Source organism: Crotalus tigris, unplaced genomic scaffold (genome assembly GCF_016545835.1).
Source record: "Crotalus tigris isolate CLP2741 ecotype Arizona unplaced genomic scaffold, ASM1654583v1 scf7180000017735.2152567, whole genome shotgun sequence".
Lineage (NCBI taxonomy): Eukaryota > Metazoa > Chordata > Lepidosauria > Squamata > Viperidae > Crotalus > Crotalus tigris.
The window spans coordinates 1,145,823-1,173,010 of NW_024096601.1; the positions used below are offsets into that span (position 1 = coordinate 1,145,823).

At 47.3% G+C, this 27,188-nt stretch overlaps 3 protein-coding genes across 10 annotated transcripts in view; 1 reads left to right on the top strand and 2 right to left on the bottom strand.

Moving 5' to 3' along the window:
• The first annotated feature begins 35 nt into the window (after positions 1-35).
• SNX22 (sorting nexin 22) lies at positions 36-10,418 on the top strand. Of its 2 annotated transcripts, XM_039339531.1 has the most exons (7): positions 36-812; positions 3,617-3,700; positions 4,502-4,606; positions 4,907-4,992; positions 5,949-5,981; positions 7,592-7,665; positions 9,958-10,418. In XM_039339531.1, the coding sequence occupies exons 1-7, from the start codon at positions 723-725 to the stop codon at positions 10,113-10,115; spliced, it is 630 nt and encodes a 209-aa protein (XP_039195465.1). In that variant the 5' UTR covers positions 36-722; the 3' UTR covers positions 10,116-10,418. The 2 variants fall into 2 exon arrangements, with proteins under 2 accessions (XP_039195465.1, XP_039195466.1); XM_039339532.1 differs by lacking the exon at positions 5,949-5,981.
• Positions 10,419-11,082: 664 nt separating this feature from the next.
• PPIB (peptidylprolyl isomerase B) lies at positions 11,083-17,373 on the bottom strand. The gene is made up of 5 exons (XM_039339530.1): positions 17,182-17,373; positions 15,026-15,139; positions 13,805-13,898; positions 12,091-12,275; positions 11,083-11,507 (listed from the first exon to the last, which is right to left on the bottom strand). Exons 1-5 carry the CDS (start codon positions 17,356-17,358, stop codon positions 11,385-11,387), a joined length of 693 nt encoding a protein of 230 aa, XP_039195464.1. The 5' UTR covers positions 17,359-17,373; the 3' UTR covers positions 11,083-11,384.
• A 1,549-nt stretch (positions 17,374-18,922) lies between these two features.
• CSNK1G1 (casein kinase 1 gamma 1) overlaps positions 18,923-27,188 on the bottom strand; it is a 32,874-nt gene continuing 24,608 nt past the window's right edge. For 4 of the 7 annotated variants that reach the window (XM_039339527.1, XM_039339520.1, XM_039339523.1 and 1 more), the window contains one exon: positions 18,923-23,851. In XM_039339527.1, the coding sequence (XP_039195461.1) occupies positions 23,797-23,851 (55 nt within the window). In that variant the 3' untranslated portion in view covers positions 18,923-23,796. Of the gene's footprint in view, positions 23,852-25,508; positions 27,176-27,188 lie in introns of those variants that run through there. The other 3 variants (XM_039339528.1, XM_039339525.1, XM_039339524.1) reach the window with 2 other exon arrangements.

Genomic DNA, 27,188 nt, shown 5'->3' on the forward strand with positions numbered 1-27,188 from the left:
ACATCACCGAGAAAAGCGACAAGCGTTTTTCATGCTTAAAGACCGTTGCAGCGTCCCCGTGGTCACGCAATGAAAATTCAGCCACACGGCAACCGGTTCGTGTTTATGACGGGCTGCGGTGATCCCCTTCTGCAACCTTTGAAAAGCCAAGCCAAAGGGGAAGCCAGTCTTTTAGCAACGGTGTTACTAAACGATTGCAGCGATTCACTTAACAACGGGGCCCAGAAAGGCCATCAAACGGGGCAAAAGTCACTTAACAATTGGCTTCTTGCCGGCTGGGGGAATTCTGGGGGTTGAAGTCCCACAAGCCTTAAAAAGGCTGCCAAAGTTGGACAAACCCTGGTTTAGACGAATCCGTAGTAAAGGACCCAAAGAGAAAGACAGACCTTGGCTCGCGAGTCAGAACAGGCGCTGGGCGTTCTTGCACGCCTTCGGGTACAGGACAGGCAGAAATCCCACCGGTGCCATTGCTGCCCTGCGTTGCTTTGCAAGGAAATCGCGGCACCCGGGAAGGAAACGGGGTCGTGAGCAGCAGCAGCACCGCCGCCGCCGCCGCTCTCTCCTCCCTTGAGCCCATCTAGACGTGCCCGCTTCGGAGCCCGGCTACGGCGCGCCTGGGCGGAGCAGGGCGGGCGGCCGGGCGGAGCGAGGCGAGGCGAGGCGGGTCAGCGGCGGGTATAAGCATCGGCCGGGGACGGGCGCTGGGCCGGCGGCGCTGCGCGATGCTGAAGCCGGCCGTGGCGGTGAGCGCGGTGAGGCTGCGGGCGCCCTCGCCCCCTCGGCGGCAGCGCAGTCCGGCCAAGGCTCGCACGGTGCGTCCCGGGGCAGGAGCGGGGCGGCGGGGCGGGCCAGGCCGGTCCTCCGTCTCCGCGACTCTCTGGCTGAGCGGGCGGGCGGGGAGCTGGGGGCCGGGAGGGAGCAATTGGCCTTGCCTAGGAAGGGCGAGCTCGGGGGCCGTGGGAAAGGGCTCTGCTGACCCGAGTTAGGGCGGCCGGAGTTCAAGCGGGAGAGGGAAAGGAGACGCAAGCCGGCGGACTGCAGCCTGAAGCCTTCCCTGGCTTGGAAGCAGCTTTCCCTCCAGGAGAGAAAGGGGGAAGGAGTGGGGAGGACTGCGTGGACGTCTGAACGGGTGCCTGGCGGATCTTACTCCTATGGAAACAGCCACCCACCCACCCAAGAAGTCTTTTTAAAGGCAAATGTATTTCTTAGGAATGAGGTTTTTCCAAAACTCCCTCCTAATTGCTAGTTAGCAGCATCTCTCTCTCTCTCTCTCTCTCTCTCTCTCTCTCTCTCTCTGTGTGTGTGTGTGTGTGTGTGTGAGAGAGAGAGAGAGAGAGAGAGAGAGAGAGAGAGAGAGAGAGAATGCAATGGCCCTCAGGATTGTCCCCAGGTACTTGGTGTGCAGAAGGTGCAATGCAGTGCCAGGGATCCTGGCCGGGGGGGGGGGGCGCGGGGGTTCGGCCTTCTTCCTTTAAGTGAGAGGAATCTTTAGGATACTTTTGAGGAAGGCAAACATCTTCTTGGCACATGGACACTGGCGCACTGTTTGTGCAATCCAGCCAGGAACCAAGAGAAACGTCTCTTGCTTGGAATCAATAAACAGCTTATTCAGCCCGGCTTTTTTTGCTCTGGCTGGAAGGCTGGTCAGGAAAGCACCTGCTGGGGAAGAACAGCTGGCCCTTTGTGTCCTGCGTGGGCAGGCAAAGTCACCCAAGGAAGAATTGATTTGAAATGCCTCTCTGGAAACCTGAGAGTTCCCCCACCAGCCCCCAGCCCCCCCAGACCTGTGTGAGTCAGCTTCCGGTCCAGCGGGATTAAGGCAGCCCCTCTCTTGCCTGGAGACATTTGAGTGACTCCTGTTGAACTCAGGATATTGTGGGAATGCAGACTTTCTCTCTGGGCTGTGTGGCTCTTCTGTGCCCTCATAAGCAAGAGGGGCTGGTAGGCCTGTGTTAATGTTTGGAGGAGGATCCTGTTTGAATTTTCTCTAAGGTAAATTTGTGTAGTGGGACGATGTCCTTTTGGTAAACCACACCACAGCCAGGAAGGAGAAGCAAGGAAGCCAGGCAGTGGATCCTTAGGCAGCCAGGTTTCAACTTTCAATCAAGTGTCCTGGCAGAAGGCTGTTTCTTTTTTCCTAGCCCTAACATCCTGGATTGAAGGCACCACCCATCATTTTGTCACGTTCGCTTCCCCAATGCAGTTTGAACCTTTTAAAAGGAAGTTTATGGACCTTGTAAGGAGAAGGGATCAAGTTACAGGTCAAGGGGGAGGGGCTGGTTTTATTGATATAGAAGTGGATTTTTGGAAAGTTGGCTGGGTGCCTGATCTATTTCCTATGACAGTGGTGGCGAACCTATGGCATGGGTGCCAGAGGCGGCACGCAGAGCCCTCTCTGTGGGCACGCGCGCCGTCGCCCCAGTCCTAGGCCTTCAGCTGGGTTTTATAAAACCTTTTCGCTTTAGGCCTCCGCCGTCATGTGCAAAAAAAAAAAAAAAAAAGTTCAATCAATCAGTCAATTTCAACTTCTCGCCGGGGGGAAAAAAAAAGATCTTGCGAAGTTGGAATTGATTGATTGAACTTTTTAGTCCCAGTCTGTTGTTACCACTGCAGCCACGCCCACCCAATGGGCCACACCCACCCAATGGGCCATGCCCACCTGGCACCCAATGATGCATAAGTGGGTTTGGGGTTGCAGTTTGGGCACTCGGTCTCTAAAAGGTTCGCCATCACTGTCCTATGAGCTCAGCTAGACGCCTCTGAGAAAATCCACAAATTAGGAAGGAAAGCAGTTGTGGGAACCTGGATTGAGAAACAGAATGTGTTTGTTACAAAGAGCCCTTTTGGGGTAGTGGTTAAAGGCGTTGGCCTACAAACCGGGAGACAGTGAATTCTAGCCCCACCTTAGGCACGAAGCCGGCTGGGTGACTTGGAGCCAATCACCAGGAGACTGGGAGTTCTAGTTCCTCATTAGCCATGAAAGCTGGCTAGGTGACTTGGAGCAATCCCCAAGGAGGCAGTGAGTTCTAGTCCTGCCTTAGGCATGAAAACCAACTGGGTGACTTTAGGCCTACCACCAGGCGATGGTGAGTTCTAGTCCTGCCTTAGGCTGACTGGGCGACCTTGGGCCAGTCTTTTCCTCGCAACCCTAGTAAAAAGAAAGCAAGGACTGGCTACTTCTAAAAAACAGAAAGCAGGATGGAGACACACCCAGACGCATAAAGGTATCAGGTGCGGTCTCTCTGCACGGATACACACATAGACTTTAGGAGAGATGGGAACTGCCCAGGAAGTGTTGTGAAGACTTTCCCAGCCAAGACACAGCGGCTTCTGATTTCAGGCCAGCCTCTGCTGGCCCCTCCCATTTGTCTCCTTTGCTTGAACACGGAGCCTCCCTCGAGTTCCTGCCAATGTAGAAAAAGCCGGAATGATGACCAAATTGGATCTTTCATTCAGAAGTGCTGCAAAGCTTCTCCTTCCAGTCTGGTCTCTCTAGCCAGGACATCTGGGAGGGTGCAATCTGCAAGGAGAGTCTTTTGAACCCAGCAGAAGGTCAGCTGGGACGTAACTGAAGGCAGGGGCTGTGAATCTGACCCACCTCTGGGTGCCGTTGCAGGTATTCAAAGTGGAGATCGTGTGTAACGGAAGGAAGCATTGCGTGGAGAAGCGCTACAGCGAGTTTTACGCACTTCATAAAAGGGTGAGTAAAAGGGGACATTTCCTTCTTCGGTTGAGCTTTCATATTTCTGCCATCAGCACAAAAGTAGTTGGTTGGTTGTTTCCTTTAGGGGATTCTCACCCCTCAATGTTCTAATTTAGCCAGAACCCTGGGATTTCATAGTGGTCTCCCTTCCAAAGAGCATTGGATCAAGGAAGGCCTTCTTTCAGCTTCTGGAGATCAGCTAAAGCTGGCTATGTGCTGCCACCTGCTGGAGACAAGAGGGAGGTGCATCAGGGATTCTATCTGTTTCTCCTCTCTCTGCATTTTGAACCTTGCACCAGGCCATATGCAGATGAATCCATTCATATTGGTTTTGCAGCTGTTGTTATCTATAAACTGGTGTTCAATGAGTCACACAGTCGTTAAACGAATCCAGCTTCCCCCACTGCTTGTCAGAAGCCAGCTGAGGCGGTCGCAAATGGCGATCAATTGATCCTGGGATTGTTGCAATTGCTGTAAATATATATTGCCAAGCGCCAACATGGTTGCCGAGCGCCTTCATTTTTTTAATCACATGACCACGGAGGTGCGAATACGGTTGCAACTGCGAGGACCAAGCATCTGAATTCTGATCATGTGACCCTGGGGATGCTGCAGCATGAAAAATAGCCGTAACTCACTTTTTTCCCCGTGCTGTCGTAACTTTGAACGGCCACTAAACTGCTGTAAGTGGAGGACTCCCTGCAAAGGTTCCCAATTTCAGAACTGCGGCAGTTTCTTGGTCCATTTCTGTGGGCGCCCAGGTCCTAACAGGCACCGTGTCTTCGGTTCTCTCTTTAGATCAAGGGGAGCTGCCAGGTTCCCGACTTCCCACCCAAACGGGTTCCAAACTGGATGGTGAAGGTTCTGCAGCAACGGAGAGCGGGATTAGAAGCTTATCTGCAGGTGATTTACAACAGGGGTTCCCAATCCCTGGGCCGTGGCATGCCAGCAACCGGTCCGCACAAACAAGCAAAGCCCCATCTGTGGGATGCAGGCAGCACACAAAACCACGCACTCTCCAGTCTGTGGAAAAACCTCTCTCCACGGGACCGGTCCCTGGTGCCCCAAAGGTTGGGGGCCTTTGATTTACAGCATGGGGAGGGAGATGGTTATTCCCTGCTGAAGCCACCTCTCCCATTTGCTTCCTCTTGCTATATGCCTCAGGGAGGGTTTTAGTTCCCCTACTTGTTGCCTTCCTTGCAGGGCGTCATCTTGCAGAACCAAACTCTTCCCAAGGAACTGCTTCATTTCTTGAAGCTCTGGCAAGGCCAGCAGGAGCCCCATTTGGCGTGAGTATTCCTCGGGAGTGGAAGCAGAAGGAAGGAGCAGCAGATCCCATCTCCCTGCAGGTGCCCACAGCTGGACCAGGGAGACCTGTGGTCCTCCAGGGGCTGTTGAACTACAAGTCCCAGCAGTCCGTTTTAGTGTGGCCAATGGGGATGGACGCTGCTGCGTGTCGTAGTGCAGGATCATCTGGAGGGCTTCTGTTCTACGTGGATTCCATTGCATCCTTCTTATCTCAACCTTTTCCCTTCTCCCCACCCTGCCAACAATCAGTGAAAAATCCAACACCAAGGGCTGCTTCACAAACTACAATAAAGTGTAGTGTCTTTTTTTTTAGATTGCATTCAGAGTAATAGATGAAGTAGTAGATGAAGACATGAAGAATAGAATAGAATAGAATAGAATAAAATAGAATAAAATAGAATATAGACTAGACTAGACTAGACTAGGAATAGAATAGAATAGAATAGAATAGAATAGAATAGAATAGAATAGAATAGAATAGAATAGAATAGAATAGGAATAGAATAGACTCGACTCAACTAGACTAGAAGAGAGCTGGAAGGGACCTTGGAGGTCTTCTAGTCCAGCCCCCTGCTGAAGCAGGAGAACCTATACCATCTCAGACAAGTAACTGTCTAGCCTCTTCTTAAAAATCTCCAGTGATGGAGCGCCCACGATGGAGTTGTCTTTGTGGAGACAACTTTGTGGAGATAACTGTCTTTGTGGAGTTGTCAGACAACTGTCTTTGTGGAGTTGAACTTGGTTGTCTTGCAGACATTTCATTACCCAGTTTGAAAACTCCACTCTTTCCAGCACTGATAATGTCCCCTAGTTGGATAATGAAACGTCTGCAAGAAAACCACCAAGCTCAGAGAGCACCAAGGACCCCACAGTTCAACCCCGAGCTACAAATATTTTGTTCTGTTGAAGACCTTGTATTTGGTTTCTTTTTCAACAGATGGGAGGAGAACTCTTCCTTTCAGGACTTCAGGCAAGTTGTTTTCTGTTTTTTTTTTAAGGGAGAGGCTGGGGGAGCACCCCAACTTTGGATGGGTGAGGGGGTCCCAAGTACCACCTTGACCTCATTGTTTATTCCAATGTTTGACAACCTTCTATGTTCTAGATATATCGGATTTCCATCACTCTTAGAAATCAGCTTTGGGAGAGCTGTTGGGTCTTAAGGAGAAAGACAAGATTGTCTATAAATCTAGAAAACACAAGAAGGCCAGCTTCTTCCAGTCCTATTTCTCCAGCAATATTTAGGCACAATTTCTAAGCTCTAAGCAAGTCACATTCTGTGGCATCCTTGGTGCTCTCTGAGCTTGGCTGTTTTCTTTTTTTAAAAATATTTTATTAAATTTTGTATAGGTAAAAAAGGATAGGATCAATATGGGTATGGGAAAAGGGAGGGATGTGGAATTTGGGGTAGGGTAGGGGTAAATACAATAATGGAGGCAACCCCCAACAATAATTTCATGCTTTAACAAACAAGTTTCCGTCCAGCTCTAAGTATTAAATAACAATTCATATCGTAATCAGCAATCATGCAATGAAGTTAAGTGTAACCATCATACTAAAAATTGATAGATTTCCTTTGAATAGGTAAACAAAATTATTAAAATCTCATCTAATCAACATTATCATCATTAGCACATTCTCAAATGATCATAATTATCACATTATCTTTTAAACACACTAAAAATAACAATATTGTTAACCTAAAATCTAAAACTTAGCTAAAAGCCCATCATTTACGTATCTCTAACCATTGGTAAAAAAATTTCCCAAGTTTTAAAATAAATTGAATCATCTTTCTCTTTAATCTCCAGTGTTAAACTATCCATTTCTGCACGATCTAAAATTTTAGTAATTATAACTTGATCAGATGGTAGCTTGGCTGTTTTCTTGCAGACATCCCATTACCAAAGTAGGTAACATCATCAGTGCCTGGTCATCATATACATCACTGAAGCACCGATGATGTTATCTAGTTTGGTAATGAAATGCCTGCTCAGAAAACAAGCTCAGAAAGCACCAAGAACCCCACAGTTCAACCCTGAGCTGCAAATATTCTGGAAAGTGACATTGCATAGGATGCAGGAAGGAAGATCACCAAGTCCCCCAACTCCGCCTGTCTCTCTTTGACTGCCACCCCTGGCATGCCACCCCAAATTCTGAGTAGCCCCCAGCCTAGAAAAAAGTCCCCACTTCCCTGCTTATTCTAAGCACTGAAGAACCCTGAGTAACATGGAGGAAGGAAGATATAGGTAATGTAGAAGGTTCTCCTACCTGAGCAGGGGGTTGGTCTAGAACACCTCCCAGGTCCTTTCCAGCTCTGTTATTCTTCGCACTCTCTTTCTGTGAAGCATGAAAACTTCTTTGTTGGCTGGTTTGCTTCTCATCCCCCTTATTTTTATAGAAAGGAAAATGCCCATCAAGTCAAGTGGCAACCATTTTGCCAGACTGGTATAAGGTCTCCTGCTTGAGCAGGGGGTTGGTCTAAATGACCCCCAAGCTCCCTTCCGACTGTTAATTCTACTACTCTTTGCCCCTTTCCTGCTTGTTCTAACACACAAGGTGGCACTTTCTTCTCTCCAACAGCCCCTGTGCCCAGCTCTCTCACCGGCCTGGCATAAGCTTCCACAGCGATCCGTATGTGCTCCCATCTTCCACAGGTAAGCCTTGAAGAAGCCATTTTTGGGGGGGGGAGTGGGGGTGACAGAGGAAGGGGAACACCAGTTAGCCAAGGCTGTGCCATCCAGCAGAGGCTGGGAAAGGCCAAATGTGTTTCGGAAGCTTTGGGTATAGTAGTAGTAGTAGTAGTAGTAGTAATAGTAGTAGTAGTAGTAGTAATAATAATAATACCATCAAACATCCACATCTGCCTATCCCAGGTCCTGGGTAAGGACTCGGGTGGACAAAATGCCAAATCCAGTCTGAACATCTGGCTGATGTGCGATGAACCATAATAATAATAATAAAGTTGGAAGGGTATGATGAAAGCCAAACCAGGGAGAAAGTGCAGACTTTTATAAATCCTCAACTTGTAGCCAGCTGCTTCGCAAACGGCTTCGCTTAATGACTGCAGCCTTTGCTTAATGACTGGCGCAAAAAAAAAAAGGTCATAAAATCTGGTCCGTCACATGACCGACCCGATTTACCGCCGTCCCAGCATACAACTATAATGGGCAAGTTCCATTACGGTCGTCATGTTGAGGCCTACGGCAAAATGCAGTGGGAGTTTCGAGGCCAAAAGATAAGTTTGCGATAGGTTTGCAGTGAGGACCGCTTCCCCTTCCTCCTTGCAGGCGAGGGAGGAAGTGTGGAAAGTTATGCTCTTCAAAATGACTGCACCCAGCAAGCTTCACTCCAGGCCAGACATGTCAAACACAAGGCCTCGGGGGGCCGGATGCGGCCCACGAAGTGGTTTCATATGGCCCGCGAAGCCATCTTGGAAACAGTGAGGGAACGGCCCCCCGCTGCCTTGGCCCTGGCCCAGGCCGGCCGGGAGCCAATGTACAATTTTGGGGTGGCCGTCTATGCTGAAACGCAGTCTTGGCTCCACAAGACACCCCCCCCCCCGCATGGCCTGAGAGGAACAGTGAGGCTCCTCCAGTGGACCAGGCCTTGGCGCTTGCCCTGGTCCCCCTCCCCTTCTGCCAGAGTCCCTCAGATCTGTCCCACTCCTGCCCAGGCCCCCATAGGCACCCTTAACGCAAACGATGTAGAGCTGGCCACGCCCACCCAGTAGGCCACACCCACTCCATCCACGCTCACCCAGTAGGCCGCACCCACCTGGCCCCCTGAGGGCAACCGCAATGTTGATGCGGCCCTCAATGAAATTGAGTTTGACACCCCTGCTCCAAGCCATGTTTTTCAAGGAGGAGGCTGGGGGCGGGGGGAAGGGGGTTGCAGAAACTTCTAGAGGGGTCCCTCACCTCTTCCAGAAAGTATAGACCAGGGGTAGGCAACCTCGGCTCTTTTATGACTCGTGGACTTCAACTCCCAGAATTCCTGAGCCAGCTTGGCTCAGCTTGGAAACTTCTCCCTTTCCCCTCAGCATGGCTGGCTCAGGAATTCTGGGAGTTGAAGTCCACGAGTCATAAAAGAGCCGAGGTTGCCTACCCCTGATAAAGACCAGTGTTTCTCAACCTCAGCAACTTTTAAGACGTGTGGATTCCATTGCTGGCTGGGGAATTCTGGGAGCTGTAGTCCACACGTCTTAAAAGTTGCTGAGCTTGAGAAACGCTGGTGTGGAGTCCTTCCAGAGATGGTTTCACCCTCCCACAATCCCCCCAGCCTGCATGGCAACTGAAGAATTCTGGAACCCAAAGCCCATCTACCCAGAGCATACAAAGCTGGGAAAATTTGGCTTAAGAGCCCAGGCCTTTCATGGGCTGGCTGTTAACCAGTGTGCCCCTCTTATCCTGGTTTAAGAGGAAAGAGAACTATTAAAATTGTCCTACTTACCCACTATCCCCCAGAACCTTAGTTTCACTGTAGAACTGGTTGAACCCTAAGTTAGTTCAACAAGTGGACTCCAGTACCAAGTGTTGTATTTTACGGCTTTTGTTGTTGTTATTCTTAAGCTTTATGTCCCACTTTCTTGGCTCAGGTGGGGGCAAAGACTTAATTTATCTCTGGGCCTGTGGTTGGCAGCCACTCCATAAGTCAGGGGTCTGCAACCTTGACAACCTTAAGACTTGGGGACCAGCTTCCAGCTATGCTGGCTGAGGAATTCTGGGAACTGAAGTCTTAAGATTGTCAAGGTTGCAGATCCCTGCCCTGAGCAACACCATCAGTTTTGCTTTCCCAACTGCAAAAAGGTAGGAAATCTAACTGCAAACGGCTACAAGTTGAGAAACCCTGATCTGGTGGGCTATTGTGGCTTAGCCAAGCTCCTCAAAACCAGCTTTTTAAAGTTCTTCACACTGTGAATGACGCCATATTCCACTCTTTTCATTCAGATCTGCTTCCGAATATAATCCTAAGCGGTGTCCTGCAGGGCCTCTACACCCAAGACCATCATCTGCCTGGAAGCAAAGCTCTTAATGGACTTGGGGCTGCAAAGGACAATGACAGAGACGCATGGAGTTGCTGTTCTGCTCCTTTCCTTCCTGCCTAGAGAGACATGGAGCTGCCTGCTTTGCAATTTTGTCCCTTGGAAGGGGAGACACCCCCTCCCCCCCCCCCAGCTTGTGTGGAAAAAACAGAGGGATCAAGGACACAGCTTACTGAGCATCTTCTTCCGTTTCACCAGGGGAACAGGGGAAGATCCATAGTAGATTCTAGACTTGTTGAGTAGGCTATCCATTAAAATCCACTGTAGTTTATTTCGGCTACGTCTCTTCAGGAGAATACAGCATCTGGAAAGGTCATTGGTCTTACTTAGGAAGACACTACTAGTAAAATAAGAGTTTCTCAACCACTTGTAAGAGGTGTGGACTTCAACTCTCAGAATTTGTACCAATTCGAATCCTGTTCGGTCTCAGCAAAGGGGGACACCTGTGCTCCTTTGTTGTTTAATCTTTTCCCTCTTTTCCCTGGGACAGAGGTTGTCGGTCTTATTTTGTTTAAGGCTGGTAATCCTCCCAACTGTTGAAAACTGGATAGCCCTCCAAACGGGGGTCTGGGTCACTGCCAACGTTCCTAGTATGGCTGAGGAAAATGGGCACTGTGATCCAGCAGTGTTTCTCAAGCTTAGCAACTTTGCAATTGGTAGACTTCAACTCCCACCAGTTGGGAATTCTGGGAGTTAAAAGTTCACCCAATTGAAGCTGCTGAGGTTGAGAAACCCTGATCTGGTGGGCTATCGTGGCTTAGCCCAGTTCCTCAAAACCAACTTTTTAAAGTTCTTCACACTGTGAATGACGCCATTTTCCACTGGAGTGCCCAGAGCAGCTTCCTCTGTTTCCAAAATCGGAAGTCACTACTAGGATTTTGTCCTGTTTTGCTCATCAAAAGGCAATTGTTGAGAGCTCCCACTTTTACAACTGGGCTTACAGCATGTGTTAAGCCACGCTTCGTGGCATCAACTACAATCGGCTTGGGTTCCCCGGTCCTGGCTGACGAAGACAAAGGCAAGCTAGAAGTTCTACAAAAAAACACAATGGTCATGTTTATTGGTCCATGTGCTTTTTACAAAAAGAATTGAGACGACGCAACACTCCTGGCCCCTTGGAAGGGGCCCCGCTGCCCACCGAGGCTGATGATGGAAATGGAAGAAGTTGAGCGGTGGTTGCAGAAATGGAGGCCCCCCCACCCAGCATGGAGGGGAGAAAGAGAGCAGCGGGTGCTCAGCAGCTGGAGGAGGAGGAGGATGAATGAGGCCCCGGGAAGAAGGTAGGGCCTCCAGCCCTTTTGCAGACCAGAACCTGGCCCTCCAGCAACCTGATTATTCTTTGGCAATGGCAAATGGTTTCTCCACCTCAATGACGTTGCAGTCCGCAATGATGACATCCTTCAGGGGTTTGTCGCGACTGTCTGTCTTGGTGCTTTCCATCTTCCGGACAACATCCTAGAAAGAGATAGGAACAAAGTCCTGAATTGATGGCCCCATCTACCATGGAGGACATTATCTCACTGTTCTGGTCTCCACCCTCTCAAGTTCTAATGCAGCTTGGAGGGTCAGTTGAGAGTCCAGGAACATAATGTTATAGTATATGGGAATGACCTTGGGAGAGGGAGAGGGAAGAGATGCTACCTAGAGAATGGTCCTATAAGAGGAGGGGAAGCCCAGAGCTGCAGAACAAGCCAAGAAAGCAACTTGGAGAAGATCCTCCCTAACTTATCAGCTTATAAAAATAGAAGGCGAGAGATTTGTACTTTCAGACTTGCAACAGTCTATATTAAATAGTCTGGCAATAAAATGAGCTCATCTGATCGTGTTTCCTGTCTGATCCAGCTGGGAAGGATGATGAGGCCTCTAAAACCTTTACTTTTATTTAGGACAAGGCAGGGAGATGGGTTTTAGACATGTGGACTTCAGCTCCCAGAATTCCCCAGCCAGCATGAAGTCTACACAACCTGAAGTTGAGAAACACAGATCTATACCCTGGACAAGACTGACTCTCGCCCAACCCAACTGGAGTCCTGCTTACCATCCCTTCCAGGACTTTGCCGAAGACAACGTGCTTGCCGTCCAGCCATGAAGTCTTGACAGTAGTGATGAAGAATTGAGACCCGTTGGTGTCCTTGCCGGCATTAGCCATGCTGACCCATCCCGGCCCATAGTGCTTCAACTTGAAGTTCTCATCTGGGAAACGGTCTCCGTAAATGCTCTTCCCTGGCAAAGATGAGAACAGGAGAGACGTAATGCTGCCCAAAACAGAGACTGAGAGTCTCAACCTGAGATCTACCTGGACCACATGTGGAGATCAACCCACTCAGGAGGACATGATACTTTAGGGCAGGGGTAGGCAACCTTGGCTCTTTTATGACTCGTGGACTTCAACTCCCACAATTCTTGAGCCAGCCATGCTGAGGGGAAAGGGAGAAGTTTCCAAGCTGAGCCATGATGGCTCAGGGATTCTGGGAGTTGAAGTCCACGAGTCATAAACCGGCCTAGGCCTAAGGTAGGCAACCTTGGCTCTTTTATGACTCATGGACTTCAACTCCCAGAATTCCCAAGCCATCACGCTGAGGGGAAAGGGAGAGGCTGCCAAGCTGAGCTGTGCCAGCTCAGGAATTCTGGAAGCTGAAGTCCATGAGTCATAAAAGGGCCAGGTTTGAAGAACCCTGCTTTAAATACTTTTTCCTCACAGTCACGTGATCAAAATTCAGGCATTTGGGCAGGGGTAGGCAACCTTGGCTCCTTTATGACTCGTGGACTTCAACTCCCAGAATTCCTGAGCCAGCCATGCTGAGGGGAAAGGGAGAGGTTTCCATGCTGAGCCATGCTGGCTCAGGAATTCTGGGAGTTGAAGTCCACAAGTCATGAAGGGGCCGAGGTTGCCTACCCCTGCTTTAGGGAAAAGCATCTCCCAGCTTCTCTGAGATCCCTGGATCCTTTTCAGATGTTAAGGAAGAACCTATCCACACCACAGGAACTCATTAGCACCAATTTCCTTGCTTTTCAGCCATTGTGTTTCCACACAATCCTAAACCAAGATTCACCTATCCATGATACACCGAATCACTAGGTTCACATGCCAATCTATAATTGAGCTCTCTTTGGCTAGATTCACTCTTCACATTGCAGTACCAAATAAACCATATTGTAGCTCAGAGTACTGTGTGAACTCCTCCTCCTCTTTCTTTCACAACTGATTTTATTGCTCACTGGCCTAACTGTGGTGATCTTTACAGCCTCTTTGCTCTTTTTATATATATATATATATATATATATATATATATATATATATATATATATATATATATATATATATATATATATGCGTATCTTAAAACTGTTATCTCGACTTTCGCACTGAAGGGCAGGATTGAAAAAATAATGAAAACTACACAGGGAGATCAACCCACTCAAGAGGACATGATACTTTAGGGAAAAGCATCTCACTGAGGCAGTAGTGCCCAAGAATTAAAGATGGCACCCTCGGATGTGCAAGGAATTCTGGGAGTCGTAGTTTCCACGCTCTGGAGGGGGTACAGATGTTACTCCACTTACTATAGCCTGCCCAGTGTAGCCATAAGTTGTGAGGGTTGGAAAGCAGACCCAGTTGTACAACTTTTTGCACATCAGGGTGGTTGCTAATCAAACCTATTGTTTGCTACAGGACGTCTTTGCCAAAAAACATGACGCGCCTCAAAGAGATTGAATTTGGAACCACCTCAACTTCCTGTCCTGAGCCTTACCTCCTGTTCCATCGCCCCGAGTAAAATCTCCTCCCTGGATCATGAAGTCCTTGATAATACGGTGGAACTTGCTGCCCTTGAACCCGAATCCTTTCTGGCAAACAAAAGTAGCAAAGCATGAGGGTGGTGGACGCAGGGGACCCATACCTTAAACATTGGCAGTGCCCCAAACTCAGGAATCGCAAACAGCAAGTGAAAAAAAACAATGTCTCAGCAGACAGAAAATGGATCCAATGTTTTCCTAATCCAACTGAGCACCAAAAAGAACCGAGGTGGCGCAGCAGTTAGGGTGCAGTACTGCAGGCCACTTTAGCTGACTGTGTTCAGCAGGTCAGCGGTTCAAGGTTGACTCAGCCTTCCATCCTTCCGGGGTAGGTAAAATGAGGACCCAGATTGTTGGGGGCAATGTAAATATATATATATATATATATATATATATATATATATATATATATATATATATATATATATAATATATATATATATATATATATACACACACACACACACATACATACATACATATACACATTGCTTACTGGTGTACACCGCTTAGAGTGCTTGCACTTAAAGCGGTGCATAAGCCTCATAAATAAATAAATAAAAAGCTTTTAAGCACAAAAGACCCCCCTTTCTCTTTTTTTTTAATTTTTTTTTATTATTTTATTTTCATTACAATCGTAAGAAAAAAAATTCAGATACATAACAAGTTAAAATACAACACACAAATTCCGGCACTGCTCATCCATTTCCCCCCAGACCGCATCCCCCTCTCATCTCTTCACTTCCCCCTTCCTTCTACTTCCTCACTCTCCTCCTCTAAAAGACCCCCCTTTCTCACTAAGAGGGGTTCCCCCTTCATCCAGGCGAGCCAGAATTTTATGGATTATTGTTGTGAGTTGTGACCCAGGACAGGCAACCACACAAATCTGTAAATAAACAGCTAAATAGATCCAATCCAATATTATTAATAAATGGAGAGTGGTTTACTTTCTTCGTAACGTCAACCACCTGCTTCCAGGGGGTGATTACCCCCTTTTACTCAACTGTGGGGCCAGCCCTGCTTAGAAGAACATCATGAGGATTTGTTTAGCCACCCACAGCTATCAGTTTCTCTGCTTTATCTACCGCTTGTGAAGCATTATCACCTTGCACCAATCCAACCCCTAATTTTGCGGTCACTCAGAAATGACCGCATGACAGAGCCGATGTCCAACTTACCTCTCCTGTGGCTAAGGCAACAAAATTCTCCACCGTTTTGGGGACCGTCTTTCCAAAGAGGCCGATGACAATGCGCCCCACTTCTTCCTCTCCAATCTTAACATCAAAATACGCCTGGGGAGAGAAACACAGGCTGCTATCAAGAACTGGCTGCTTCGGCGAATGTGTTCCTATTCTGAATTCAGAACCCGATTCCTGGAGGCCAACTCTGGCACCGGTTGCTGAAACATGGCCCTCCTTGGTCACCAACTGCCCTTTGTTGTAGCGGAGTCAAAGCACCACTACAAGAATTGCAAACATTGAGGGTTTGCCTGGTTAAGCTTGCACTGTGGTTTCAGGACAAAGTCTAGTACAAGTAGTCTTGACTTACGACCACATATAAGGAACGGCTGCTGGAATTGGGTAGGTCTAGTTTAATGAAGAGAAGGACAAGGGGGGACAGGATAGCAGTCTTCCAGTATCTCAGGGGCTGCCCCAAAGAGGGAGTCAAGCTGTTCTCCAAAGCGCCTGAAGGCAGGACAAGAAGCAACGGATGGAAACTAATTGAGGAGAGAAGCAACCTGGAACTAAGGAGAAACTTCCTGACAGTTACAACAATGAACCAGTGGAACTACCTGCCTCCAGAAGTGGTGAATGCTCCAACACTGGAAGTTTTTAAGAAGAGACTGGACAGCCATTTGTCTGAAACGGTATAGGGTTTCCTGCCTGAGCAGGGGGTTGGACTAGATGACCTCCAAGGTCCCTTCCAACTGTATTATTATTACATTTGAGCCCAACATTTCTGTCGCTAAATGAGACAGATGTTAAGTGAGTTTTGACCGCTTTTCTTACCACAGTTGTTAAGTAAATCACTGCAGTTGTTACGTGAATTGGGCTTCTCCATTGACTCTGCTGATCAGGTCACAAAAAGGGATCACGTGACCCCAGGACATGGCGACCATCATAAATGAGTTGTCAAGCATCCGAATGTACATCACATGACCAGGGGGACGCTACAAGGGTCATAAGTGTGAAAAATGGTCATAACAGTCATTTTTCAGTGCTGATGTAACTTCAGTCACTAAACGAACCATTATAAATTGAAGACTCCTTGAATTTAAGTCATGTAAGCGTATCAGGCAAGGGATGAAGACGACACAATTTGAGTAACTGCAGTGGAGACCTCACTGTGTGTGATGTCCTTGGAGGCTTCTACCAGACCTGTGTGTGAAAACACAAGGCTGCTGTCTGAACGGGCACAAGCCTTAAGATGCTTTTATTAGAATATACAACGGCTTCCTCTTATTGATATCTCGGACTTGGCTAACGGTTCCTGGGAGTGGAAGAGAGGCCCAATCCTTCTGGCCTGGGTGGTTGCCCTCATCCCTCCCAAACCTCCTTCCTCTTCGTCTAGAAACCACAGTCCAGTTTTTAAGGTCTTTGGAAAATGCCATGTCATCACCCTGGTCAAGGCTCTCCTTCATTTCAGGGGCTCTACAAGGCTAGGCTGCAATTTGTGCACTTCACCAGCCAGGCGTTAATCCCACTGGATCCAAGGGGGCTTCCTCGTGAGCAATCCTGCAGCCAGCGATGCGGCAGTTACAGTCCCCAGAAAGCAAGCAAAAATAACCCCCTGCAAATCTCCTGCTTCTGGGCTCTCCGGTGCCAGCCTGCCAACCCTCACCCTGCCACGGGATGACCGGCAATCCTACTCCTGGAGTCCCTGCTTCATAGGGGGGCGTCCGTGCCTGCATTACTCGCGTGCAAACCTCCCCGGCATCTGTCCACGTACCTTGGATGCCACCTACCGAGGCATGGGCAGCCTCCCGGCGGCTCCTTGTCATCTGATCGGACGCGGCCGGTTCCTAGGATTAAGGTTCCCGTTTCCCACCACCCCACCGACCTCGATACACGCGTGCGTGCACATCCACACGTGCGCGCGTGCCAATGCACGCGGATAGACTAAAAACTGGCCAGCAGAAGCGGGGGGGGGGGGAAGGAGACCCCTCCGGGCACTGGCCGGCTGCCAGGCTGTTGCAACGGGGTTGCAATCGGGACGGGGGCTGCACGGGCGCCGAATCCCGCTGCAAAGCAAGTGGGTCGAGGAGGGGGGAGCGATGCACGGGGAATATTGAGCCTGGGTGCCTCCCCTCCCCTCCCCCCCCCCGCTTGCTCACCTTCACCGTGACCTTGGGACCCTTCTTGCGCTCCTCTGCATGAGTGCCCGGGAAGAGCAGCATCAGGAGACCCCCGCCCAGCCCCAGCAGGGCCGCGGCCGTCAGCAACTTCATCTTCCTGCGTTCGCAGCTCCAGCCACGCCAGCCCGGCCACAGTGCCCGCCGCGCCGCCAGCATCCGCCCCCTTCCCCCTCGCCAGCCTTCCTTTCCCCGCCCTCGGTCCCCCTATCGCCTGCCTAATGGTACAAGCCCGAACCGGGCGGAGCGAGAGCTTCAGCGGCGGGGATTGGCGCGTTCCATCGCCAAAAGGGGGGGGGGGCGAGAAGAACCCAGCTGAGACAAAGGAATGCCACGTTTCCAGCCTCGTATTGGGCAGCCGCGTGGACCAATGAGGAAGTGGCACGGAGGGCGGCGGCGCGCCCATTGGGCCAAGGGACAACCACGAGGAGGCCGGAAGGAAGGAAGGAAGGCTTCTCTGGCGAAACTACGTTACCCAGAAAGGAGCGCGCGAGGAATGTTACCGCTCCGCTCCTCTAGGGGTCAGCATAGCAAGCGGACGTCGGTCACGGCTCGACTTTCCGTTAAGCTACAGAGCTGCTGCTGCTCTCAGCCCTGCCTACCTGCAAGGTTGTTGTGCGGGTGCAATTAAGGGAAGATCCGCCTGGAGGGAAACCCGGCTGTAGACGCAAAGAGGTTGGGCCATAAGGCTGTGACCGAAGTTACTCCAGGGTGAACTGAATCCTTTTTAGAGCAATGCTTTTCCACCTTGACAGCATTAAGATGGGTGGACTTCAACTCCCAGAATTCCTCAGCCAGCCATGCTGGCTGTGGGAATTCTGGGAGTCGAAGTCTACTTCAAGGTTGAAAAACACTGCTTCAGAGCATCATCAAGACTGGCCTGAAATGCTTCATCGCCAGATTATATAACTTTATATTAATTATTCAAACCGTAGGCTTAACCTCCAAAATATAAAGCAGATCTACTCTGCTTGATACAGTACTGCTGAATAGGTTTATCTTTTAGGTCCAGGAGAGAATTGATGCTAGAAGCTTGGTAAAAGATTGGCCTGCCTTTTGGCATTTTATATTAGCAGAAACTAGGAAACGGTGATGTGTGTTAACAGTGATACCTAAAAATCCAAGGGTAAGATTTAACGCCCCCAAAAGTGGGCTTGCTTGATCAAGCAATTACATCCCGGTGATTCCAGCAATCTTTTATATAAATGTTGCTAAGCTCTTGATATGCAGATAAGTATTTTAAAGGTTTTATATACATACATACATACATATATACATACATACATACATACATGTAAAGCAGCAGCACTTAAGCCATTTTGAAAAATGTCTCTGCAGACAGCAAGTTAACATTTTGAGGAGGCGCATGATGTTTGACGACCTGATTTGTGACGTCATTCTTGAGGTTTATTGCCAACTTCTGGCTTTGTGCTGGTTTCCAGAAAAAACATGGCCATTCAGAAGAATGGATTTGCCTAATGATTATGGTGATTCATTTAACAACTTCTCCCCCCCCAAAAAAATGTCAAAAACCGATCTGGTCTTGTGAATGTCTCAACTTGCGACCGCAACAACTTACAACTGGATTTCCCATCCCAATTGTTGTCATAAATCAAAGACTGCCGGTATAAAGAAACACACTCTAGCATTTGTTTTCATTCTGATTTCAAGATGTTAATTCCAGGGCCCAAGATCTGTGGCAAAACCATGAACAGACCAGAAATGAACAGAGCAAAGTCAATGTTTTATTTTACATTAAAATGGTGCCATTAGGGGGAAGAATGTATTCAAGGTACACAACATTTCTTGCAATGTCCCATTAAAACAGGCGAACCCAGAAAGACCCATTTCCTGGCACAATAAAACCCCACCAGTGCTTAAAAGGAAGGATTTTTTCACCCACGGCATAGATAAGCCCTTATCCTGGCTGAACTGTTTTCAGATGCATCTCAAACTGACATTCATCTGGAAAAGATATTTCGTGTTCCCCACCAAGCGGCCACTGCAGAACACGAATTATGAGAGGACAGTAAAACATTGCATCCTGTGTTTCAAATGAAACCATTAAAATAAAAAAACCCCAAAGGCATTTTAACAAGAATCAGAACAGTGCACATAATACTTTTCTTAAAAAAAAAAGAGGAACTAAAAAGATTTTCACAGCTGATTTTTCTTTACAGTAAGAAGAGCTGCCCTCATTCGCTATCCCCATCCCACGATTTGAAAGCACAACGGCCGACGAAGGTAAAAGAAACAGACGTAATAAAATATACATCACGAGGTTTCCAATGGGAGCGAGCCACTCAGCTGCACTTCCCTGCTGGAGAGAAGATGCAATATTTGGTTCTGGTCCAGACGCCCAAAGTCTTAGCTCCCTTCTCTTCTGATCATGGCGAAACCCACTTTTGCCCCCATCCAGTGGGCTTCCTAAGTGGAAAAGGCAACTGCTGTTCTAAATTCCACAAGGTAGCACCTAAAGTCATACGGCAACAGCACAGTTGGGGGTGGGTGACGTGAAATATCTCGTTTTGGAGGGAGGGGGGAAGCGATTACATTCCTGAGTCTGAAAAGGACAAGAGAGGTTACGTGAAGGCCTTCCTACTTCTGCCTAGGTTGCTTGGATTGTCACCCACTCAACATTTTTCAGGAAGAGAGATTAAGCTCTGAGCTGGACCCAGGAGCCAGGGAACACGCAGCCCCCAGCTTGGAGAAAAAGGGGTGGCCTTCTCCTGGGATCTAGCAGGGTGAGAAAAGACAGGGGTCTACTGCGCGAAGGCGTTCTGGTCAGGGCGAAGAACCTCTCTTCTCGTTTGGCAATAAAGCGAACAGAAGCCAAGGCTGCTGCCCACGTTCAAACTCAAGGCTTGCTGCCTACAAATCCAGGAACAAAATGAAGGCTTTCCCCCTTCTGAGAATCACGCACGCCGTGCAGGGACAGAGGGGGCCCTTTTGAAATAGCTGAATTACAAATCTCAGCATCCCCCACCATCAGCTGGGCTAAATCAGGATCATGGGGGAGTTGCAGGGCACTGCAATCTGCCCATCTGCAGATCCTTGGTATAATTAATATAATTCCTATCACTTCAGTACAATTTACATTTCTCCACCCTTCACAAACAATGCCATGGACAGTAAAAACATTAGTTTGAAGACAGACAAGTTTGTTTCCGATTACTTAGGGGATACGCATCACACAGACGCAGCTCGGAGGACTGCGGAGGCCAAGTAAATCTGCAACTGGGTCCTTTCATTGCCAGCGGTCGTGCCAACATCAAGGCCTGCAGAAAGCAGCCAATCTCTCATTCCTCAGTTACCGACACTCACAACTATTAAACTCGCAGCCTTCGAGGCCCCGAGAAAGACAAGACATAAAACTATTCCTCTTCTCATTAATATCTTGAGAAAGCAAAGATTATGGCTTTGCACTTGCAGGAAAGTACAAATTTGGCAGTGCATGTTTATCACCCCGCCCCAACACTAAGCTACACGCGGCGAGGGGCTCACCCTGGTTATCTCCCGCTTACATTTTGTAAAAAGTACGTGCTCGCCAAACCTTGGGAAAGACACATCTATGAACTGCTATGAATCAAGAAGAAGAGCAGCTGTTTGCTCATCCCCTTGTAGGAGGTATGGTACATGAAAGAAACGGAAGCAAAGATTTTGGACCTAGGAACATCTGGGCAGGCCTTCTTGAAGACCAAACATCCCTGGAAGCGCCATCGTTGGTTCAGGGGATGGTTGAGTTATGTTAAAAGGGTAACAACTGAAAGAGAGCTAAATTATCAAAGCAACCATGAAGTTAAAGAGTTTGCTAATGCTGATGCTGGTCATTCTCAGTGCGATGTAGGTACGTATTTTGAACATTCATGCAGAGCTAAATTAGCAATTTGAACTTATTTATATAAAAAAGAGTGATCACACCCATAAAAGAAGAGTGATCACACCCACAAAACAGTTTTACTAACTTCAAGAATATGGAGAGGTCTGCGATTCTTGGCTCAAGAGAGGTTGATTTTTTTCCCCCTCCCAGACAAAATAACCAACAGCTGATGAACATGCATATGTGTGAGAAGCTCTCTTTCTAGATAACTGGATATCGTTATCTTTATTTTCTAAACAGATATCAAATATCTGTTCTGACAGAAAAACTGTGTCAAGCTAATAAGGAATTCAAGACTCCTGAAGCAAAGCAATCCTCACTGTTAAATAGACTTGACACTTGGGAAAGACACGTACATTTTTCAACATAGTTGAGAAGTAAATTATCCGCGACTGGAAGCCAACATGTTTTGCCTCATTGGAGAGGGGAGGCTACAGATCCAAGTGTTGATATTACAATTTCCGAAGAAGCAATGGACAACTGTTTTTTTTTTTCCATTTTGTACTGCTCTGTGCAAAATGAATGATTAGCTTATAACAAAAGGAAATCCTAAAAGCGATCCAGAGCAGATCGGTTTCCCTAGTCGCTATTTCATTCTAGAGATTTACTGAGGATTTAGAAACAAAGTTGTTTGTAGTTTAAAACATAGCTCTCCCTTTCTGCAAGCTTCAAGTTGTTGTGGGGGGGGGGGGGAATCCCTAGCTCAGTGTAAAAATATTTCACTTTCAGGATGCAAATTTTCAAAATGGGCGAGAGAAAGGTTAAGCGCTGCTCCTGCTGGAATTACAGAGCTGCAGTTCTCCTTTCTGAATTGTTAGCTTTGATCTCCTCCAGAAAGCAAGCCTGAGTCCCATGGTAAGAGTGGAATAAAAGGCTCATTTCAACTGGTATTTAACGGACAGTAAGTTAATTCTTAAGGACCGCCAAGGAGAAACTCTCAACTCTTATCAGTGATGAAAGAGGAGGAGGATGAGTTGTGTTTCTGCGTTATACCCCATTTTAGGGGGGGAAATAGAACTCTAGAGCTCTGCAAAGAGAAGTGGGGGGGGCGAGATTTTAACATTAAGACAAACACCAGGCATGAAAAGAGTATTTGAGATGAGCAGGAATCCAGTTGTTATAGGATCCAGTGGCTTTTCCCCCTACTAGCCCTTATTTCATTGGCAAACAAGGAACTCTTGCTTGGTTCTCCCCCCTACAATCTTGAAGGTGGCTTCCTTTCCAGGAGGGCCCAAAAACTAGTCGCTGATCAACAGGGTTGTGTTGCCTTTTAGACAGATTTTAAGAGGTGAATCCAAGGCTTTTCAAGAAGGAGCCTCTTCAACCCCTCTCAAAGTGTCCCCAAAGTCCCGTCTGCTTGGGAGAAAGAAAGAAAAAAAACTTGCACTTTTGATATTGATCTCCTTGCGTATCCAGGTTTAAGTGTAATCGACATCAGGCCCAGGCCACAAAGCTGAAAGATCGGCAGGCACTATAGAGATGGCACCCTCTTCTAAAGTCTGTAGAGTTTGACTGGAAAACCTGGGCAAAATCCGAACCAGAGAAGAAGTATAAGGCAACGGCAGCGTCCTCCCTCTGGCCGAGCTTTGCTCTGCTTAAAAAGGCCAAAGTGCCTCCCTCCTTCCACGGTCACTTGTCCAAAAGTTCAGTCCAGCTGACTTCGCTTCTCCTGCCAGCAGAAAAGGTTTTTTTTCGATCTCAGGACGGTCAAGATAGGCACCACGGAGACAAAACCACAACCGGGGTGTTCCATAAGAAGCTGGAAAAATTCAAATAAGCGGCAGGGCACGGACAACGTTGGGTGGGCCGTTCAGAACCTGGCCACAGTCCTGGTGGAATCCTAAGAGGGACGGGCAGCCTGTACGAAGAGGGGTGGAAGCTGAGCACGTGGGCTAGCCTCATTCGCGCCGACGAGGAGAGAACACACACAAAACAGGCGTAATATGCATCCATCGTGTTACAATTTAAAAAAATGAAATAAAATTAAAAGTGCAACAACTTATGCTCGTTGAGAACGGACAGTTTTCTCCAATCATTCTGAGAAGAAGAAGAGAACAAAAAAAAAAAAAAGGAGAATGCCAGTAAATCAAGGCAACTGTTAAAGAGTAGATTGCAATTCTCCGACTGTTGGCTTAACTGCCAGGGATGCTCTCCAAGGGCAACCATCCAAGATTATCCCACTTTGGCCGCCCGGGGAAAGTTGTGGATGTAGGAGAAACCTGGGCTCTTTTAGCAGCATTCTTCCCTCGCAGCCGTGAGTTCACTTGGCCCTAGGCTTCACCACAGCCCCTGGGGAGGGGAGGGGAGGGGGAAGCACGTGGAGAACCCATAGGAAGGAACAAAGCACATTCGCCAGGAATGCCCCCCCCCCCTTTCACTGAAGGGATCTAGGAAGGAAAGTAGCCAGCCTCGTCTTCCATCAAGGGCAACCGGTGCCTGCAGGGGGAAGGGAGGGAGATGTTCTCCTGATTCCATCAAAAGAAGCCTCAGGTATTGAGGAGTGAACGAGGGAGACCATCTGGGGAATCCACCTGAATGTTTATTATGGAATTTCCCCTTCCTCTCTCTCTTTTCTTTCTTTCTCTCTCTCTCCCTCTTTTTGGTTTAAAGTGTCCCTTGTTTCTTGACCTTCCCCAACAGGAGCCCCCTTCAATAAGACGTGGCAGGAACAGCAGGTACGCAAAAGACCCCCAAAAAATGCCTTCAGGAGACACCTGTTATTTCTGGCGCTGAGAAGACTTCTTTCGTTTCCTCTTATAGAAGCAGCAGCACCTGGAGCACAAAGAACACAGCCAATCAATACAGCGTCCCAGGGCCCTCCCGGTAAACCCCTCTCCTTCAAACACAACTAGCACAAGACAGGATGGAGCCAACCTCTTCATTCTCAGAAGCACGCGAGGCGCCCTCCCCGATCCACCCTCTCCTGTCCAACCGGAGGACCCTATGAGCCGAGGTGGCGCAGCAGTTAGAGTGCAGTCCTGCAGGCCACTTTAGCTGACTGTGTTCAGCAGGTCAGCGGTTCAAATCTCACCGGCTCAAGGTGGACTCAGCCTTCCATCCTTCCGGGGTAGGTAAAATGAGGACCCAGATTGTTGGGGGCAATGTAAAATATATATATATATATATATATATATATATATATATATATATATATATATATATATATATATATATATACACACACACATACATACACATACACATTGCTTACTGGTGTACACCGCTTAGAGAGTGCTTGCACTTAAAGCGGTATATAAGTCTCATAAATAAATAAATAAATAAATAACACAACGGGACAGTCTGCACTCATTAGGATCACACATCCATGCTTTCTTTCTTTCTTCTTCTTCTTCTTTTTTTTTTTTTAAAAAAGGACTGCCATAGTTTATCGCAATCCATTCTAACCTCCAGCTTCTCCGTCTTTTCCCACACCACTTGCATTCACACCAACCAGAAAGGTGAACAGGGTAGCTTTCATCCAAAAGACCCACGGCGTCCCCAAAGCAGCCGGAGCCCCCATTTTCTCAAAAATGCAACCTGGACAAACACAAAGCTCTTAAGCTGGAAGTGTCTAATTAGAGATTCAAAAGCATGAAGACCTTTGCATGAGATGCTGTCAGGACAGACCTATATATAGCACAGGCAGAGGAAACTCACAGTAGTTGCCCATAGGGAGATTAGAGAGGAGTATTTAAGAATAAGTAGGATGAAGTGTTTGGCCTAATAAGGACTTAGGTTATCCTGGAGGGTTTCAAAAGCGATAACGTTTTGGGAGTGTCATTTCAACAGAAGGTCTTCTTTCCTCATTAGAAAATATATATTTTTTTTGACAGAGAAACAAACTCTTGATGTAATCTAAATTAGATGGCGATTAAGTGTTGTTAATACTCTTCCTCCTTATTTCAGTATAAACAAATGCATTCAAACTGGGAGATGTAGTTAAATCAGTAATCCATGTTTGCTCATTTTTCCTTAGTTACATTTTAATGGAAAGAATATTTTTCATCCTGGTTTTATTCAAACCTTCCTATTACTTTACGTAACGGCAAATTTCCCTTTTATTCGATAGGGAACTGAATGCACAATTCAAATTAGGGTCAGTGCATAAACCTGGCTGATGGCATCTGAACATGTTAACTGTCTGAATCCTTTACATCCTAGACCAGTGGTTCTCAACCTGTGGGTCGAGACCCCATTTGGGGTCGAACGACCATTTCACGGGGGTCGCCAAACAACGCAGTCCGCCATTTTCCCCCCCTTTTCCTTAGCTGCACTACTCCTTTTTATTCTATTGGCTTTTGAAAGCCAATAGAATAGACTCTCTTGAATAAAGTCTAATTCTATTGGCTTTCAAAAGCCAATAGGAATGGTCCAGGCTGCTCTGCCCTGCTGAGCCCACCAAAAGTCCCATTCTGCAAACGGTGCTGCACCAGTTGAGTAGGCCTCGACTTACGACCGGTTGAGTAGTCCTCGACTTATGACCGGTTGGGGGTCACGGCATTAAAAAGGTTGAGAACCACTGTCCTAGTGTGTTCTTATCAAAGATATTTGTACTTCCAATTCCTTAAAAAAGGAAATTAAAGTGACTGTTTGTTAGGCGCGTGCTTCCATATTTAAAAAGCAGGGTGCCATTTCTCTTTAGCGTTTAATGAAATAGAATTAATATCCTATTTATTATTAACATTTATTCCAAGGTTCTAACAGCCACATTTCATCAATTAAAATATGCATTAAAAAAAAACCTTCTAAACCAAAGCATACCATCGGTTGATGGAACAAATAGTTAGAAAGATTTGCTTCCTTGGAATGCCCAAGTGATCCTCTCACTATCTTCAATAGTTCAACCCTGGTCTTTAAAAATGGCCTTTCTCCTGTGTTAGATGAAATCTGTCTATGTTACGTATTTCTTCTGCAACAGGGATCTCCAACCTTGCCAACTTTTAAAACTTGTGGACTTCAGAACTCCCCAGCCAGCGAGCTGGAAGTTGGAAGTCCACACAAGTCTTAAAGTTGCTAAGGTTGGAGAGCCATGTTCTACAGCACCTTTTCTCAGTTTGATGTCCTGCAAGTGACGGGAGTTTTATCACCTTTAGATAAGGATGACAGAATTGTAATTTAACAGAGAGGAAGGGCAGCAGATTGGTGAATACTGGGCTATACTTTGTCCTGGCCTCCCTGGGATAAATTACAAAAAAAAAAAACCCACAGCTTGCTGGCCTCATTACCACTATAAGTTTCAATGCATTAAATAAAATCCAGCCAAATTATGGAAACCACAGTATGTTAGAAAAATGTCAACCCGTGTAAATTAACTTTGTTAACTTTTCTTTAGATCCATTCCACAAAAATAATGTACTTTCCACCAACTTCTGCTATGTAAGATAGTCTTCCTTGGGAATTGAGGACACCATAATTGGGTAGAGTACCAATCTCACAAAAAGTCCTGTATCTCTTGGAATGCATCAACCCCACCCCAAAAGAGATTTGGACAGTGAGATGGGCAGCATATAAATTTAATAAATAAAAGAAAAAAGATGCTGGGAGGGGCAGGGGGAGGACACAGCAACCTTCTAATTGGTCTAAATGACTCTTTCAGTTCACGTACTCATTGTTTAGCCAAATGGTCACATCCAGAATTCCTAGACAATTAGTTCCTTGACCAATTGTTTAGGCTATGTCTATGAGAGTATAGAGAATTACTCCAGATTACATTTAGATCTGAAATAAATATCCTCAGGTACTTGATTAGCTGATTGGTTGATGGATTGTTTTGAGATGGAAAATATGTAGAGCATGTAATCCGGTCTATGGACAAAACCTCACCAAAAAAAATAACTACAATAAAACAGAAAGGGGACATAGCTAGTGTTTTGACAAGGTTTTCTTTTTAATCAAGGATAAAATGAACAACCAAAGTGAAGGAAGATGAGCGGTAAAACCTTAGAGGCGCATGCAGGAAACTAAGGGTGACTTATTCTGCACAGATGGCCTCCTTTAATGATGACACAGGATGGATGGTTCACAGAATGAGACAATCCAGTTTCTTATGAGAAGCCTGGAGTGGATCTGGGAAGCCTTCACCTACGCAATAATTCACTATGAAATGAAG